Below are 19,027 nucleotides of genomic sequence, written 5' to 3'. Positions count from 1 at the left end.
GGAATCCAATAGAAAGAGAATTAGCCAGAGCTGAATTTCTGTTCTGGATGCATGCCTCCCACCTCCTCTTATGAGATTTCTCCCCGGGATCTAATGCTGAGAGAGGGTTTGACTCTCTCTTTTCAGTTCTTTGTCATTTTGTTTTGTAATTACTTAAGATTTTTATAGCTCTATTGGAAAGACAACAAAATTGCAGAATTGTTGTTTTAACCTGAAATGAATACTGGGAAGGTCATTGCTCTTTGTATTAGGTGAACCTTAAACGTTATTAGAACTTTAAATTGTTTTTTATTAAATGTTATTGTTCAGATAAATCATATGTGGAGATGCTGGACAATGTATCTGTCTCCCCAGCTGTCTTATTTATTCGCTTATCTTTTTAAGACATTCAATTTATCTGTCTGTCCCTGGTCTGTCTGCATATTCTCCATCTTCTAATGACCTACAGCTACTCCTTGATATTATTTGAAGACCCATTAGAGCTATTGTTGTCCAGCTGCTGTTAAAATCAGATACCTTAAATGGGGCAGCGCTCCTTCCAATCTCCCAAACAGCAGAAGAGCCATAAGCATCTTACTATGGATTTCTTTTTATTAAAGTTGTATATCTCCCTTTTACAAAAAACTGGCTTGTGTCTTGGGAAGCCCGGCCGAGGGCTGTATTTCCCAGGGGACCCATGTTCTTACAGGTCTTGTTGCTCCAACTGCACCTCCTTTTCCCCCAGCTAATTTGTCTTTCAATTTGTTGCAGGTGCAGCCTGCTAATGAACTCTCCCTTTGCCCTGATCATGCAAGAGAAACGAGACCTCAGGTAGCAGCATGACTTGGAGCTGAAGGCTTGGGAACTCGATGCTCCGTTGCCAAAAGGCACAGTCAGACAAACCTCCGTACGCGTACACCAGCTCCCCACCACAGCTGCAAGGAGCAGAGGGAGAAGCAGCGAGGCCAGCACTGCTCCCACCGCTGCGCTGAGCGCCCAGCAGCTTGCTCAGACCCCTGCAGATGCCGCCCCCCGACACAGGAACACCGATGCCATCACCGTCTGGGAGAAGGGGAGGTTAGCCCCACAGAGCCTCTCCTGTCAGCGCCGTGCTGACGACCAGATGCTGTAGCTATCTCACTAATGTTCAAAAGCCCCAATAATTATTTCAAGCAGACCCCAGGTTAAGGCACTTTACCCAGTGGCGCATCTGCAGCAGACAAGAAGGTTGAGGAAAACCTGATCCAGCACCATCTCCCAGCCTCTCCAATTTACTGCTATCAAATTTCATCAGCAACTCAGAACTTGATCTTTCTATTGATTGACTGGAGTCACCTCTAGATATTTTCATGCTGATTTGGAAGCCCTTTCGTACAATAAAAGCAGAAAAAATGAGGTTAAGGAAGACTTTTGACCACTGAACAGCAATTCCAGCCAAAACTTTCCGAATCAAGTAATTTGCAAAGTTGGCTTCTGCGCCGAGAGAAACATTCTGTGCCTGAGCACGGCATACAAAGTGGGATCGTTCCTGTCCTCGCCTTGATCTCCTTGGACTGGATCATCTTTAGATGAGGAGTTTCCATGCTGATCCTGAGAGCACCCCCTAGCCCAGTAGCTGCCTTCCTCAGGACTCTTGGCACTGCCCCTGCCCCGGGATCCCGCACTCGGCCGCAGCTGCCATGCTGTACCTGCTCGCCCTCCTTCTGCACCGTCTCCCCTTGGCCATGGGACAGTATGACATTTGCAAGTCCTGGGTGACCACAGACGATGGCCCGTCATGGGAGTTTTACGCTTGTCAGCCCAAGGCCATGCGGATGAAGGATTATGTGACAGTGAGAGTGGATCCGGCAGGAATCACCTGCGGGGACCCTCCAGAGCGGTTCTGCACCCATGTAAGTATTTCCTTCCTTGTTCGATGCGCTCTAAGAGGCTCTGCTTGTAGGTGGCCAGGCACAGCGTCCTGCTGAGGTGCTGCTGGAGGAATATTTCCACTCAGGGTGGCAATGCTGGCTGCCACCTTGAGCCCCCAGTCTCCAAATCTGGGAGATGGGAAAAGTTCTCTGCTCATCTTGGTGCTGCGCGAGGGGTGGGGGCCCGTGAGCAGGGATGGGGTAGTGCACCGAGGGGTGGGCGAGGAGCAGAAAGACAAGAACTGTTCCTGGTCTGAGTTTCAGAAGCTCAGCTGCCAGCAGCAGCAGCCCGAGCTGCTCTGAGCACACACACCCGCCTGCTGAAATGCGTGGTGGGCTCACCAGTCCCACACCAAAAGGCTGCGGAGGCCAGGGACTTCCCTGCTGGTATTGCCCACACCAGGGCTGTGCCAGAGGCGGGCACCTTGTCTCGGTGTATGAGCGGGGGTCAGGACAGCAGAGGCCAGGGAGAGCTCAGGGTCGGCTGGTCAAACACTACAACTTTCCCCAAAGTCCCTGAAAACGCAGCTCTCCCTTCCTTCTGGTCTCAGCGTGAGAAGACCTTGTGGACAGACACTTGCCCTTGTAGTTAAAATCTTTAACTTATTTTCCCTTAAATATTAATCATTGCATTTCATTCCGTGCACCACAAAGCTCAGCAGGAGCATTTGATTTATAATTCACAAGGCTTTATGTTGTTAAAAAGAGTTCAGGGGTCAAAGCAGAGAGCAACCCAGCATGGCTGCAGCATCCTCTGCCCCGTGGCAGTGGCACAGGGCACAGCGACAAAGGCAGCCCCTGCTGATGGGGCTTCCAGCAGGGAGAGCACCGAGCAAGGAGCAACTTCTAAAGTACGCCACCCTACTAGCTGCAACACGAATAGGTTTTCTTATTTAAGTCAGCAAAAGAGAGAAAGGAGTCCCAAATTCTGTTGCCAGCTTTAACCAGGCTTGGGTACCCCATGCCTCAGTTTCCCACCTGGAAAACAACCTGGGCCTAAGCAGCTTGGGGCTTTTCTTGAAAATTCAAGAGAATAAACACTCCTTTGATGCATCAAAAGACTTCAAGCATTTGAGACCATCACGACATGACACCACTATTTACCCCATTCTCTCCAGCCTACCGGGAGGGCTCATTAGAGCCAGAGTTGTTTTCACTAATTCCAGATACGCAGCAGCTTTTCCCTTTAAAAGATCATTCGAAAGAAAAGATCGAGCCAAAGGCTGCAAATAAAAGAGTTAACTATTGATAAGGCGCTCTGGATTCCCATTTATCTGGCTGGCTGCAGAAGGATTAGAAGGTGAACAGCAGATTGCATTCTCCTAAATTCACGGCTGCTATTTGCAAATGCTCCCTGGCTGACGGTGCGCTGGGCTCCGGCTCCACTGCCCTCTGAGGAAGTAAAAGACACCAACAGGAATCAGCTCTCCGCATCTCTTGCTTCAGTCAATACTGAGCTAAAATCTTTCTATTCTGGGCACCAGCAGCGTTTCCCCGTAGCGTACGCCTGCCATGTGCTGTAACACTTGCAAACACCGCGTACATCCCTGAATGAGCGTTGCACAAATGCAGAACATGGATTTGCCTTCCTGTCCCTGCCTGACCCCGGCGGGAGCACGCCCAGCCCAGCCTTTGTCTGGCAGCACAGCAGCAGTCATCCCCAGCAAAATCCCTGATAAAGTCCCTGGCAGAGACACGAGCTCAGAACAGAAGCACTACACCACACGTTATTCTTCATATTTTTTTTCGGATAGGTTTATGAAATCCCACCTTATTTATTGCCTCGTCTCCCACATCTCACACCAGTGCTGCCCTCTCCAGAGGATCAGAGTTTCTAAAATGAAGCCGATGAACTCCAGCACTGATGAGCCCACCAGCATTTAGCGCACAGAGCAGGAGACGGGGTGAAACCCGTGCCTCGGGACTTGTGCGCGTGGAGGCCGTCAAGGCACATACTCAGGGCCCTTGTCACGGAGAAGGGCACGCGGCCACTTAGTGCTGAGCATCCCCTTACGGTCGGTGTAAGGCGGAATCAGCAAGAAGCGGCCTCTCCATCACGGGCCCTGGGTGGTGACTTGACACCTATTGACATGCAGAGAGGCAGGCAGCGGATGTGAGCGGACTTGTGCTAGCCCTGCGCAGGGGAAGCGCTGGACAAAAATCAATGCTGCTGCCCGCCGATCATTGCGACCTCAGAGCCTGGTCCTCGCTGCGAGGGGAAGGTCGCAGCTTGCACAGCCCTGCTGGGGCTGCCCGTGGGGTCAGCGGTTCCCACCCGAGCCCTTCGCTGCCAGCCCGCCCCGATGCCTTTCCCTGTCCCCTTACCCTTTCTCTTCAGGTTTTTAATTGTTTTCATCTCAAACGAGCCCAGCTTCCCAACAGAGAGGTTCTTACGGTGGCTATATTGCTTTCTTAGGTGTCTTTCAAAACAGCAGGGTACTGCCCATGAAGTTAAGCTAACATTACTAAGAATTAAGCACAGCCCGGCGGGACGCCTGCGCTGCTCAGACAACTGAAATCGAAGTTACAGACACACAAACATCCCTGGGTGCTGGATTTGAGCTGTGCTCCTGCACACAGCACCCCTGGATGAAGGTGCAGAGCCCTGCTCGGGCACCAGCAGCAGGGCCAGGACCCTGCGAGCATCTCCTGCGAGGCTCTGACCTTCCAGGCTGTGCCCGTGCACGGGAGGCTTTGCACAGCCCAAAGGATCACTCACAAACTACAGTTTTACCAACTCACAGCAGCCCTCAGAGTTCTGCAGAAGGAGGCGCCTGGGGGATTGCAGGAATTATTGGGAGGATTGGCTTTTCTCAGTTTTACAGCAATTTCTAGTCACATCTGGCTGCTCCGTTCTGGCTGTGCAGCGTTTTGCTGCCTATTAAAGTCCCAAGTTTTTACTTTTTTTTTCCCCCCACAGCTCTTGAGCTGTCTCCTATCCATGTCAGTGCCCTTCTGGCAGGGTTACCTGAAAAATGAATTGTGCTTTCCCTTCTGGCAGGGCAGGGGGGAGCGGTGGGAGCAGGAAGACAGATGGATGAGCAAATAAAAGCCTGAACGATCTGAAGGCGCGACCGGAGACTAACAGGGAACAATAGGGAACGGGGCTTTTAACCAAGGCTGCTGAGGGGAGGGGGAAAACTTCAAAGACCCAGATCAGGGCATAAAGCAGCAAAACACAAATTTCAAACCAGATTTCAAATGGGAGGTGCTGGCCAGAGGGGCCCAGCCAGGAGCCCCAGGCACGCAGGGGGTGCAGGAAGGTGGCCCAGCCCCAGCACTGAGCTGTTCCCCATTGCTGAAACACCTCTTTGATACCAGCCTTGGAGAATTTCACCTTCAAGCTTTGGCACTTCGCACACCTGATAAAAAAATAACCCACAGGTTTTGTGGGCAGTTTATGTACAGGTGACGGGGAGCGAGCAAACATCACGGCCCCGTTCCCTGTTCCAAAGGGGCTGGCGGCTCACTGGGTTTCCAAATCGTTACAGCAAAGGTGAGGGGAATGAGCAGAGGTGTCGGGAGCTGGCTGCCACCACGGTGGTTCTGCTGCTCCTCAACACCCTGGCGAGAGCTGCCTACAACCCTCGAGATCGGAGCTTTTTTTTCCAGAGGTGTCGAGACAGTATTTCTTCTTCAGACAGCGCTCTTTGATGCAGGGCCGAGCTCTTAGCCCATATTGATGGGTCAGGGGTATTTTTATTTAGCGTCAGCATTGTTTCATCAGCTAATAGAGCTTGTTGATTTTGGCACGGGTACATGAAAGGAAAAGGTTTTATTTATTCATTACGCATTCAGCCAAATTTGATGTTTAGTTTAATTCTTAGCTAAACTTTCTGAATGGCATGGGTTTATAAGGCTTGTGCTAAAGAGCTATTTCTCTTCTGAGACCAGCTGCTAGCATAGGAAAAAGCAGACAAACTTTTAGGCACAGAAGTCCTTTTCCCTAGGCTCTTAGCCTGTGTCACATACTCAGCACCTGGCAGCATCCTCACACCCTTGTTTAGGTACAAACAGATGACTGTGGGTCTGGGGGTGATTAAAAACAAAGTCAAAGTTCTTAAAGAAGAAAAGTGGAATTGCTTCACAGATGCTCTTCCAAAGGCATTTGTAAAGATGCAGCCTGAGCTGGTGGTTAAAGGACGGGTTCATCCCTGCTGGTACCCCAGGCAGTGACAAGATCCACGGCCCTTCCCCAGCCTGGGGGGCAAAGTGTGAGTGGTCCTCAGCCTTGCAACCACCCCGAGACTCGAGGCCACCCTTTGGGCTGAGCAGAGCCCGTACACGAGTCAAGTCCTTTCCAATAAGAGGGGATGTTCTCCCTCCCTGAACGAATCAGCAGCACCCACAGTTGACTGCAACCCCAGCCTTGGCCATAGCAGGGGGCTGGGTGCCAGAGCTCCCCGTTGCCCCTCCTGGCAGGAGCTACATGGCACTGGGGACAATTACTTGACCCTTGTGCCAACATTCAGCAGCACAAGAAGCCCACTCTTAGCTGTCAAAATGGCTCTGAGAACTCAGTCAGGGGCAGAAAACCTCATCTTTCTTTCCACATCTGTGAAGCGCTAACAGCCCTGCTCTCCCCATCAGCCCTCCAGAACAGAAATGACACCTGGAAAAGCCTCCTCTGTCCTTTGAGGAGTGCCTGGAAAAGCCAACTTGATGCCATTTCCACCAGGATGAAGGTTTCCCAATTCACCGACTGCATCCCTTGCAGCATTGCTTTCCAGCATGGGGGAACAGGGCTGGGGTCTTTTGGATATGTTCCCCAGTTTGATCTCTTCTCAGCTCCAGGGCTGCTGCAGAGAACAGTCTGAAGTCAAGACCAGTGGCTCCCTGCCCTTGGGGCCAGACCCTTGCATGTTATCAGCTGCTCAGCAAATTGCACACCACCACTCTCCTACCACAGAGGCTACTCTAGTGCAGCAGGATCTCGGCGTTATAAAAGCAGAGGCTTTACAGAAAATGAGAGAATACAGCTCAGTTTTAAATTAGAGAGTGCTGAGCAAACGGGATTTCCACTCGCAGTCCGTGGCAATTTCCTTAAATGCCCAGTTCGGGATTCATCTTGTTGCAAAGTGGGATATTGCTCTCCTAACAAGAATCACTTCAACTCGCTGATGGAAAAGGCTCAGCAACAGAAATCAAGCTGTCAAGTAGATTTAATTGGTACAGTGAACAGAAAGTTTACCCCCACCTTGAAAGAGATGAGAAAGAATAAACTGCTCTTACGAAAAGCTTTGCTCTTCAGCGGGGACTGCATCCAGGTGGAAAAAAACAGAGCAGTGACTCCAAAGGCTTGCTGGGGAGCAGCTCCTCCAGCATCTGTGGCCCTCACTCATCCACCAGCTCCACGCACAGCAGTTTGCCATGAGCAACTTTTGAAGCTCAGAGATTCAGGAAAGTCCTTTTTATTCATTTTTAGTCTGTATTGTATTCTGTAGCATGGATAGGATCTCCTTCAGGCCCTGACACTTGGTGGGAAGGACTGCTCTTCTACCACGGTCTGGTTTCCAGAAGCGCATGCAACAGCAAAAGCAGAGTAAAGGATGCAGGGGTCCCTAACAGGAGATGGGGGGGGTGCAGGAGTGTTCACCACCAAGCTGTCCTCCTCCTATAAAGGCTCTGGGGGGATCTGCACCCACATTTGAGGGCTGCAGCAGTGCCTCTGTTCTACTCACTTCTCCCCCCCTACAGCACCAAGTCCTGCCCTCCCCCATTCAAACTATCTGGGCCTCTCTTAGAGAATAAAATATTAATAGCAGCATAGCAAGCCTCTCTGCAAAGGCTGCATGTATTGAGCTTGCAAGGCGCTCAAGCTTTTAGAGAGCAGGACACTTTTCCTACTTCCTAAGCATTTTCATCGTCCTGAATCAATAATGCACTCCGAGTCCAGCAAACAGGTCGCTGCTGCTGCGCTGCTCCTGGTAGGGGCTGTGTCTGCACGCAGATGCTGTTCTGTAGCGAGACACGGGGCTGAATCTGGCAGAGGAGGGATGGGGCAGGATCCAGGCAGCTTAATTTGTGGACGAGCTTTAGGGAAGTGCCCCGGGAAGAGCAAAGCTTGCAAGTCTTGGGTACAGAACATCCAGGTTTGGAGGCGAGCTAAAAAGCAGTCAGTGGGATTAAACCTCGGTGTCCCTGAACGTGTGCCCATATTTGCTGGCTGAGGGGCGCCTGCTTCATCAGCTCCTGATCCTGCTGGCTGATCCCAGCCTCGAGGTCACCCCTTAATCTGCAAACTGGCAAAAGGAGCAGTGGCATAGCACAGCCCCACCCCGATGGCAGGGCGGGCACGGAGGTGAGGCCAGGCAGCAGAGAGAGGGGTTGGGGTTACAGCAGCTCATTGGGGAATTACCAGTTCCGAACGAAGGAGCTGCTCAAAAATTATTACATGGCAGGCCAGGCTGCGCACGATGCATGGATGTGCCCAGCGCAGACAAGATTATCTGCTTAGGAGTGGAATTTTCCACGTGGTGCTTAACCCTCGCATCGCCCCCAGATGGTCAGCACACACATTTTTGGGCGAGGGTGATCCCACAGCAGAGGCTGGGCTGCTGCTCCAAGGCACCCTGTGCTGCCCGGCCACCCTGGGGCTTTGGAAATGTCAGCATTGCTCTGAAGGCAGCCCTGCCAGTGCCATGCTGGGGGAGGTCACCCTTAGGCTGGGCTGATTTCAGCCTGGTGCTTAAAGTTTGTCATGTCACAGGTCTTTTGGGACCATTTTGTCTGTGCCTGAGCCGTGCCAGCTGTGTTGGGAGGATGGGGAGGTGACTGGGATCAGTGCTTGTGCGTGATGGGGCAAGAGCTGAGGTTTCCTTGACCCTTACATCAAGATCAGGTCAAGGAGCCACTACTCTGGTGCTCAACTGCAGGGACCTGGGACTTTCAAAAGCTCCTGGCAAAGCCAAAACCTGCTCCTTAAGCCCCTGCCTGCCTCAGTTTCCCCACCAGGAGATGGGATGTTGCATTGGTACCCCCCAACCCAGCCACTCAGACATTTCACCATGGCTGGTGGAGCAACAGGAGCAGCTACGCCTGGAGAAGGGCACAGCACTGAGCGAAATGTGGTGAAATATTCACAAGATGCTTCTCGAATTCAGAAACAGACTGGAGAGGGGGAAGGGGAACAGCAGCCAGCAAAGCACAGGTTGCATCTCCTCTCTTGCAGAGAGATGGGCCCAAGGGAGCGTGAGAGCCTTGAACGAGCAGCGTGCTGTTCAGTGAATGAGTATCTGCTTCAGGCCAAAGGAAAGAGGCAAAAAGAAAAGCGAAATGTCTTGCTGAGTGCGTACCGGCATGCGCTTACTAAGAGCCGTGCGGCGAAGCCAGCGGTGCGTGTTCTGCTGACTCACGGTATCCTGAATCCAGCAGGCAGGCAGAGCGTGTCCTAACGCCCCGTGAAGAGGGGTGACCTTGCGCTCAGACAACCTCCGATCCGGGAGGAATAGAAAGAAAGGGAGAGAGCAATCAATCCCCCAAACCACTGCGGGATGGAGGGGGGAGAAAGAGTGACATTCGGCTGAGCCAGAATTAGCAACAGATCTGTGGAGGGACCCCATTTCCACCCTATTAATAATTCATCCCAGCTCTGCCTTTACCTGCTAATAAACAGGAAACAGCTTGTTAGTGAGGACGTTCTTCTCCCCTTTTGCTTTCTCTGCCCTAATAAGAGCCCCTTGCAGATGGCTGGGGGAAGGGAGGCAGCGAGGGAAGGGCACAGGAGCGAGCAAACATCCCCGCGAGCCCACGCACCGCTCCCCATCCCTGCAAGGCTCCGTTCCCTAGAGCTCCCTGCCTCCAAAACGGAGCCAGCCTTCCCCTGCAGAGGTGAAGCTGCTAAATAATCCACCACTTAATCACAGACGCCTTGCCAGAATCTGCCTACACGCACGGGCCACTTAAAAGCATCTCTTCAGAGGGTCAGCACGGAGAGGGAAGCGATGCGCAGGGCTCTGTGCCCAGCTCGGGGCACACCCGCAGGGTGCAAGGATGAGGGCTTTGCTGAGAGTGTTCCCAAGCTCCCAGGCATCTGGATTATCCAATATATACGTAACTTCACCAAGTGGCATTTAGGAGAAACAGAAAAACACATCTTAAAGAAAGCTATTAGGGTTTCATTCTGAAAAGGCGCGTTTTACATCTAGAGCACCCCCAGCATCCCCACAGCCCAATTTTGCAGCAAACGTGGCCCCACCCAGGGACCCCTCCCTGCCAACACACCAAGAATCCCAAAACAGCACAGGCAAATACTTCTAAAATGTTTGCCGGATTTGATTCACAGCCTCACATCACAGCAAAAACCCACGTAGGCACCAGGGATGGGGTAACCAGTGCAAGAGGAACTCGGGCAGCTCTAAGTGGCTCCATCACGCACCCTGCAGCTCCCTGCATCCCTCCCAGCTCCCCCAGCTTTGCAGCTCCCTCTCCATCCATCTGCCTGATTTCTGGCCACGTTGTTGCAGACACACGAGCAGGGTCCGTCCAAGACCAAGGGACCCTCCAGCTTCTCAGCTGGACCAGGAGTTGGCCAGGAGAAACCTCTCATAGCCCCCTACCCCTAAAAACCCACCCATGGCAGGGACAGACACCAAACCACAGCCTCCCTTCTATTTCACAGCCAGTGCCATGTCCACCCCAGCTGGGGACGGTGATCCTGAGCACCAGGACACAGTGCAGGGCACTTTGCAGCCTACAGGGAGCTGAGAAACCCCATCTCTGCTGGGGCCACCTCCAGCTCCCGGGGCATTGGGCTCAGCCACCGCTGCTCCCGCAGCCGAGGGAGGCGCAGACCTTCGCCCTGCACAAGCAGAGACCCGGCTGGCGTTTCGCTCCAGAGGTATTTCTGCTCAATTATTTCCGTGCTCCCAGCCATCTCCGCCGCTGAGTTATGCCACTTGCCAGCTGTTGGAAATAATCGCTGTAAATTAATTACGGTTGTTTCACCCCTCTGATCCCTCCCAGCCCCCACGAAGAGAGTGAAAATTAATTGTCAGCAACTATTTCCAGTTCTCTGGGAGTCCCATCCTGGCCACTGGCAGGTTATGGTTTATGCCCCTGAAGCATGAGATTTAATTACCCACAAATGTTAGTTTTGATCATAAAATCACCTTGTCTTTTCATAAATCCAGACAGAGCAGTTGACCCATGGGGTCAAGAACAACAAGAGCTAAAATGCTCAGCGATGGCTTTAGGACAAGCCCACCGGTTCTCCCGTGTAAACGCGACTCTGGTCAGGAAACGGAGTTGCTTCCTGGAACAGATATTGAGAGAAAAACCATAAAAGTCTCCTGATCCACTCATATCACAGCGTGGTGACAACTCGTGTCGCAGAAGGCAGGTTTCACTGTGTCAGAGCAGAGGATGGAGCCGCTCATCACCTGGGCTGGGACGGGGAGCGCATCCTGCCTGCTGGGCACAGGCTGGCAGCTGCAGGGAGCAGCACAGGGCGGCGGGGCCACTAATCCTGGGATTAACCCAGGGAACTCATCTGAGCGTAAAGAACAGGAAAACAAATGCACTGAAACAACCCCTCCGGTTTTATCCTGAAACCTTCTGCGCAAACAAACCCAACGCTGCGCTCCACGGGGAGAAGCCACAAAATAAAACTTTGGGTGTCTGGATGCTGAGAGGCAGGGGCAGAGCAGGTGCTGTCACCGTCACTGCCCGAAATCTTCCCTGGCAGGAGCCGTGCTGTGAGCACAGGGGCTGCTCCAGCAGCGCTCCCGGCCATCTGCTGCCCCACAGGGCCACTGCATGTCGGGGACCCTGTCCCCCAGGGCTGGCGGGCACCAGTGCTACCAATGCCAGACAGGCTGTGCAGGGGAGGGAGCTTCAGGACACCTGCAGGGAGAGTAGCAGGGAAAGGAGGGATCAGGTGCATGCAAGGATTTTGCCAGTGCAGTTGTTTTGCAGGGTCTGATGGAAATTTGAGACGAACCCGAGCGCTTTGTTGCTGTGTGAGGCAACGCGGGGACTTTGTGAACCTAATCAGCTAATCTTTAAGCTGAAAACCAAGGCAGGGTCGCGGGTGCACTGCAGGAAGCGGAAAGACCTTGGGATGCACCTGAGAGCTCCTTAAGACGTCTGGAGCAGGGCGAGCACTGGGAGAGGATTGTCACCTGGTGGGTGGAGGTGACATTCAGTGCTCCCCGGAGGGAGGTTTTTGTGCTGCCTTTCCTCATTGAAATCCCTCCAGCAATCACCCAGCTCAAAGGCCAGCAAAACGCTGATCCCTCGCAGGGTTGTTTTGCCCTGCATGACTCCGTGCTGCTCACAAAACCTGATAAACGCCTGCAGGAGGAGGGGAAGCACCACGCCAGCCCTGCCCACCGCAGCCCCCTTGCCTCCTGCTTGCACCCCAGCCATGTCAGGGCTGGTTGTTGCTGATGGCACACAAGGGTCAAGGCATTCTCCTTGCTGCTGGGTGAGTCCGTTTGCTAAGTAGCAGTCCCATTTGTAAAGTCTGCAGGGAGCTGGATCCGGATCCTCAGGGCTTTTAACAGTGGCAGCTGCAGAGGGGGTGACCCAGCTGCCCAACCATCACCAGCTCTTGCAGAACACCCCGGAAACATCTAAGGTCTGAGCCTGTTCTTGGGGAAAACACTACGGAAGGAAGGACAGAAGAGAAACCTGCAGAACAACATAGGTCTTTGTGCCCAAGAAATGCATTTATTTTCTTCCCCCTTGGACAAAAATCTTCCCACAGAAAAGCCAACATTTCTTCACCCCAGCTAAAAACAAAGTTCTAATTTCTGAAACCACTCCAAACTGACGTGACACCGCTCTTCCTCTTGTGAGTGGGATTAAAACCAGATCGATCCCAGGGTGACCTGGGCTCTAGCAGAAGCTTGACCTGAGCTATAGGATCTCATCAGGCAGAGACTTTGGGAAGCAACACAGCTCCACGGGGTCCCCAGGCCAAGACACCAGCTGAGCTCACAGGGGTTCTGACAGCAGTGGTCAACATCCTTGGCCGAGCAGTACAAACTTTCACACTGTCCCCTTATTTTTCATCACTCAAACCTTTCTATTTTTCTTGAACCTTACTAATATTTTTATTATTTTTCTTCATTGTGCAGCTAGCGATTGTAATTTCTTTCCAGCTTTTCCTTTGGCATGGGGACCTACTGAAGGCTGCAGTTTTATTTCTGTGCAGCTTTCTCCATTCACAACAGATGTCTAGTTTGTTTAAAATATTCAACAGCTTAATGATTAATCAAGTAATTTCACCTACAAAAATATATAATTTTATGCTATGAGGCTTAAAAATGGCATTATCTGCCAGGAAAAAAAGCAAAACAACTTTGTGCGCTCATTAAGAGCCCTAGGAACCAGCTGGGCTTTGTGAAACTGGGCTTTTAGTGCGCCTGTTTTCCCTGTTTCCTCTCCCCCCAGCAAATCGGGGGGCAGCTTACCTACACACCCTGGCTTCCTGTCATCATGCCTTGTCAGACAGAGCTTGCTGCCCAAGAAATCCTCCTTCTAGGACCAAACCCCCACTGTCACCTTCAGAAGTGCCCTTGTGCAGCATTTCTGCTGAGCACCGAGAGGAGGTGAAACCCAAGGGTGCACCTGGAAACACCAGCACGGGACATTGCCAGGGACGTCACCCCCCTGGGGACATTTGCCCCATGCAGTCAGTCTTGCTGTGATGGCATTTATTATGACAACTTGTCCTCAGCTAGGATTTTACCACTTGCCCCAGGGCTTTGCCCATTTGGGCTGAGCTTGGGCTCAGCAAGGCTGCAACGCTTTTTGGTGCGCCCCCAAGAAAAGAGCAACCAGAAGAGCATGCTGGAGAGCTGCAACATTTAGTTGCCATGAGGACATTCACGACTGATTTAATAGCGTGAGACTAAGTGAACTGTTTTATTTTAAGCTCCCTGAGACCAAGTTTCCCCGGCTAATGCATTCTGACTTTTAGATTGAAGACGTAAATATCTTGAGACTTTGGACAGATTCTTTGGAGGACACATGGCTTGGATAAGGAAACCAGGTTCTAAAATAATACCTGGAATTGTTTCAACAGTGCTATAACTGATCTTACCAGGACCAAGGGAGCAGCCAAAGAGTGGCCATCTGTTTCCGCTCCCCCCCTGCCCTCCCGGCTGACTTCAAACCACCCCACCGGCAGCAAACGCATTGAGCATCCCGAGGAGGAAGGACATTTCAATAAGGCCAAAACCAAAAAGGAACATTTCATTTTAGCAGAGGAAGCCGTAGTGACGTGACTCACTTGGTGGCTTTTGAGGCTCTTGCCCACCTTTCAGCGCTGTCACTTAGAGGTTATTTTCACGTTTGCCCTGTTAAAACTCAGCAGATCTCAAGCCATATGCCACTCCAAGCATCAGGGTGCTTAAAGACATCCTTGGGCTTGCTGAGCTGTGCACGTTTACAGGTTTGGGTATAAAGGAGCCACCAGGGATAACGAGCCTCCAGTTCCCTGATCCCTGGAACAGGCATATGGGAGATGGGCAGGATTTTGGCCCTGCTTCCTCCTGCTCTCAGCCTGCCAGCCCACAGCAGGAGGCACGCCTGGCCGTGGTGCTGGGCCAGCTCCATCCATCCCTGCAGACGGGACACCAGGAGGGGCCTTGAATTTGTCAGACTCAGCTGCTTCCCTTCAATGTTTCTGGGAAACTTCCCCCAGCTCCCACTCTGGCCACCCTTTACTGCTGCAGGTGCTGCTCTCACACATCCCCACTGCTTTGGGAAGCGTTTTATTGTTATGGCTTGGTTGCAAAGCTCTTCCCTCATGTAGTTCAGCTGCTGATTAAGGAAGCCTCCAGAACCAGCCGCAATAGGAGCATCATCCCTAGCCCTGAGGAGGAACCTGGTCAGCACGGCCACACTGGGGACAGCTCACACAGCAAATACTCAGTGGAGATTCACCTCCTGAGCAGCAGCACAAATTTATTGGGGAGCCTTCTGCTCTGCCCCACAGGCGGTTCCCCACCAGCCCCACACCACAACACCGCACTGCTGTGCCTTTCTTCAGACACGAGACATGAAAACACAGCTCCAGGATGGCCTTTTCAGGGTTGTCCTATTAAGCCATTTGTATGACCGCATTTGCGGCAGAACCATACTGCAACACAATATGTTGCCTCAGCACAGGAAAATGCACTCAAAGCCCCCATAGCTTCAGCTGATGGGGATTTTTCATCCTCTTCCATCAGCAGCCACTGTAAAGCTGTGCTAAGAGGCAGCTACATCCCCCAGCAGGAAGCTGTGTCTCATTAGCAGAGGTAAACAATTCCTCTGAACGTGACGAGTCAGGAGAGCATATTAAATATGTCAATACCTTATTTTTTTTTAATCCCCGCTCCAGTGCAGCATGCTGCAGCAGGAGAGGCCCCCCCAGCTCCCCAGCTGGCATCTGCCCTTGCTCAGGACATCTTCCTTTGGGAAGGGAACACCAGACAGGTGCCCTCACCCCACAACTTGACCCACCCATGCAGGTCTGAGCACATCATCCATGCTCCTCACTCACTTGGTACAGCTGCAAGTGAAAAATAACCAAACACCCAGCAAAGCATCCATCCATTGCCCTCTCTGCTCAGGGGGACGTGCACGCACCGCACTGGGGCACAGCAGCTCCAGCCACAGCCCCTTCCTCTCCCCGCACACACAGGAGATGGCAAAAGCCACACATCACTGCAATTGGGGCTGTGTCAGGAGGTTGAGCTCATGTTGGAAACAGTACGAGTTTTGTTGCTTTTCACCCCCTGGTTTCTGCTGCTTTCCCTGGCAGCTTAGCGCACGCATGCAGCAAGGCACGCTTTATTTACAGGAGCCCCCCCCCTCCCCACAGGCACCGCTTCATCCCTCACAGAGCAGCCTGGTGCTCACGTACAGATCAGCTGCTCGCTGTTTCTGCTCGTGGAGCTGCCTTACTTGCAGCACGCTACCCAAACGCTGCTCAAAAGACAGAATTATTTATGCCCTCAGGAGCTTTTCTAGGCTTCTCGGCGCTGTGGCCTCCACTCGCTTGTACCCAGCACGCCTCTGAGCCATGGGGAGGCAAAAAGCCCATTTTACAGACGCAGAGCGGAGACAGCCCTAGGCACCTCCTAGTGGGTTTGGTAGCCCAGCTGGAGATGGCAAACCCCATATTTTCCAAAGTACCTCACATTATACATCAGCATCCACATTCAAGGCACAGCCCCACTCCCCACATTACACCCATGAGTCCCCACTTGTGGGAGCCAGGTCTCCCCTCCTCTGCCTTGCCCAGAGCACCGTAAAACAGACCACAAGCACTTCCATCAGCTTTGCAGGTCATAGCAAGCCCCTGGCACAGGATCAGTGCTACAGACACATGAGCAGCCTCTCCCCAGGCTTCCCCCTGCTCACAGCGCCAAGAATGTCCCAGCCCCAGGACACAGCCAGCTTGCCACAGCCCCTGCACCTCACAGGGTTTAAACCTCTGACACCATCATCAGCACAGCTCCTGCATACAGCACCCTTCGCTCCAGACCACGCACAAAGCATTCAGAAACAAGAACACAGAATAACTCTCGGTCTTACCTTGCAGACCCGCTGTGCTCAGGACGGCCAGGGCTCACACTCCTGCAGGCTGCTCACCTCCAAGCATCAGCCCCAAGCCCCTCCAGCTGCTTTATCACCTCCTCATATCACCTCCTTGGTGCCAGGTGGCTCTCCCTCTGTGATGAGAGGCCCGGCCCCAGCTGAGCCTGGTGCCATACCAGGCCCTCTCCTTCCCCATCCTCTGGGTTTGGGTTCTGGGAGGTAGGGAGACAGTATGAGGCAAAGAGACACTTTGCATATAACAAAGATTTGCTGTGTGGGGCCGTGCAGGGCTTTTCAGGGGGCAAAATCTGAAAAGTACACCTGCGATAACACATCCCCGCATCATTCCTGAGGCAGGCCTGGCCTCACTCCACCCTGCAGACAGGGGCTGCAGGGCAGGAGAAACCCCAGCTTGTAATGAAGGACTTTAACATGCACACACGTGAGCAATGTGCCTATCAGCACAGAAAACCCTGTTATCAAGCTGAAGAGTCACCAGAAATGGTTATCATATTGGGCTGACTGGGCGCAGCCCACAGCATGCCTGCCACACTTGTCCTCAAGGCCAGCATATTGTCCTGCAGTGGCCTGGGGGGTTCAGCAGAGACACCACAAGCACAAACCTCTGCTCTCTGCCCTACAGCCCAGTCCCATCCCAGCTCAGGGCACAGGGAAATAGGGCTTCCCCTCTCCAGCAGTGCTGGGCCTCACTCAGAGAGCCTGGGGAATGGTGTCTGACCACCCTAGTCAGCGTCAGGAGCCGGTGGAGGCATGGACGTGCCTGGTGTGGCTGTGTCTGGGGACTGAGCCGTTCCCTTCTTGTGAGCAAGCAGGCGTGCATGTGGCTTTCCATGGGCTTGTAACTCGGCCAAGCTAAAGTGAAGTTTCTCAGAGACAGTCTCAGGGAAAACGCTTTCTATGAAAATTGCCCCTGTGCCAAATTGAAGGGCCCTCTCCCAAAGGGCCTTTCGGAGGAAACAACTCGGCTATTCTCATGGCAAAGGCAAAGCTACACATTTCTGTCTTAAATTCATTCTCAGAAATGGCATCATGCAGAGCCAGGCCCCCAGCACGCTCCAGCTCAGCCAAGCAGTTAACATTTTGACAAAAGCAGGAACGGGGGCAAGCAGGGTCTGGCTGCAAGCTCGGTCACCCCTGTGTGGCCCACACGGTGCCCAGGCATTGCCTTCTCTCGTGACCATTGTTGTTGTTCCAGGAGAACCCGTACCTGTGCAGCGACGAGTGCGATGCCTCCAACCCCGACCTGGCCCACCCACCCAAGCTCATGTTCGACAGCGAGGACGAAGGGCTGGCCACGTACTGGCAGAGTGTGACATGGCGCCGGTACCCGGAGCCACTGCTGGCCAACATCACGCTGTCCTGGAACAAGAGCATCGAGCTGACGGACGACATCGTGATAACCTTCGAGTACGGCCGGCCCACCATCATGATGCTGGAGAAGTCGCTGGACAACGGGAGGACTTGGCACCCGTACCAGTATTACGCAGATGACTGCATGGAGGCCTTCAGCATGCCAGCGCGGAGGGTCCGGGACCTCTCCACCACCAGTGCCAACAGGGTCCTCTGCACGGAGGAGTATTCCCGCTGGGTGGGATCCAAAAAGGAGAAGACTGTCCGGTTCGAGGTGAGGGACCGCTTTGCCATCTTTGCTGGCCCCGACCTCAAGAACATGGACAACTTGTACACCCGGCTGGAGAGCGCCAAAGGGCTCAAGGACTTCTTCACCGTGACTGACCTGAGGATGAGGCTGCTGAGGCCAGCCCTGGGGGGCACCTACGTGCAGAGGGAGAACCTGTACAAGTACTTCTACGCTGTCTCCAACATTGAAGTCACTGGCAGGTAACAGCCGCTGTGTTTCTTTGGGTAGCTCTTCTCGGAGGGATGAGAAGAGGGTTACTGCTAGAAAACTGAGCCATCAGGGTCAATGTCAACCGATGAGACTATCAGTGTTTCTTCCTCTAAGTCACTCTCTTCCAAACCAGGCAGCACTAGTAATAAAACAGATGGGACCTTGCAGGGAATGGTCCAGGCACCTCTGAGGATACCATGGGGGTGTCCAAAAAGGACTATGCCCTTCCCAGTGTGGTGTAGGGATGGACAGTCAGATCTCAGTTTCCTCCCAGATTCCTGTTCCCCTCTGTCCCCTGTTCACCCTGTCCCCTGCTGTGCAAACGTGGGCAGCCTCTGCCTAAAAATCTCAGGGGTTGTTTAGAGGATCTGGGGGTGAGGAACGAGGCTTTCCCCATTCCACCCCATCCCACGGGTGGTACAAGCAGCATGAGTCATCCTGGCTCAGCCCTGTACCCCCAGAGCAGCCCTGTCTCAGATGAAAGAGGTTTGGGGGTGAGGCTAAACCCAGCGACAGATCTGGGGCAGGGAAGGCAGGAGGGGGTTTGTTTCTCCTGGTTTTTGTTTTTCATTTCTCTGTACAATGCCATATGTTACATTATGACATCAACCGAAAAAGCAAAGTAAGGTGGAAAAATGCCGAGATGGCTGATTTCCCATCCAGCTTGTGGATTCAGCTTGTGTGAGACTTAGAGGCGAGAGGGGAAAAATCTCCCCATCACCCACCCCTGCTA

General features: G+C 52.9%; 1 protein-coding gene across 2 annotated transcripts in view; it reads left to right on the top strand.

Moving 5' to 3' along the window:
* Positions 1-19,027, top strand: part of NTNG2 (netrin G2) — a 46,064-nt gene that overhangs the window by 2,135 nt on the left and 24,902 nt on the right. For both annotated transcript variants that reach the window (XM_072025331.1, XM_038165071.2), the window contains exons 2-3: positions 751-1,871; positions 17,641-18,284. In XM_072025331.1, the coding sequence (XP_071881432.1) occupies positions 1,659-1,871; positions 17,641-18,284 (857 nt within the window). In that variant the 5' untranslated portion in view covers positions 751-1,658. The remainder of the gene's footprint in view (positions 1-750; positions 1,872-17,640; positions 18,285-19,027) is intronic.

The sequence above is a fragment of the Anas platyrhynchos genome, chromosome 18 (genome assembly GCF_047663525.1).
Source record: "Anas platyrhynchos isolate ZD024472 breed Pekin duck chromosome 18, IASCAAS_PekinDuck_T2T, whole genome shotgun sequence".
Classification (NCBI taxonomy): domain Eukaryota; kingdom Metazoa; phylum Chordata; class Aves; order Anseriformes; family Anatidae; genus Anas; species Anas platyrhynchos.
This window is presented reverse-complemented; position numbering and strand designations above follow the sequence as displayed.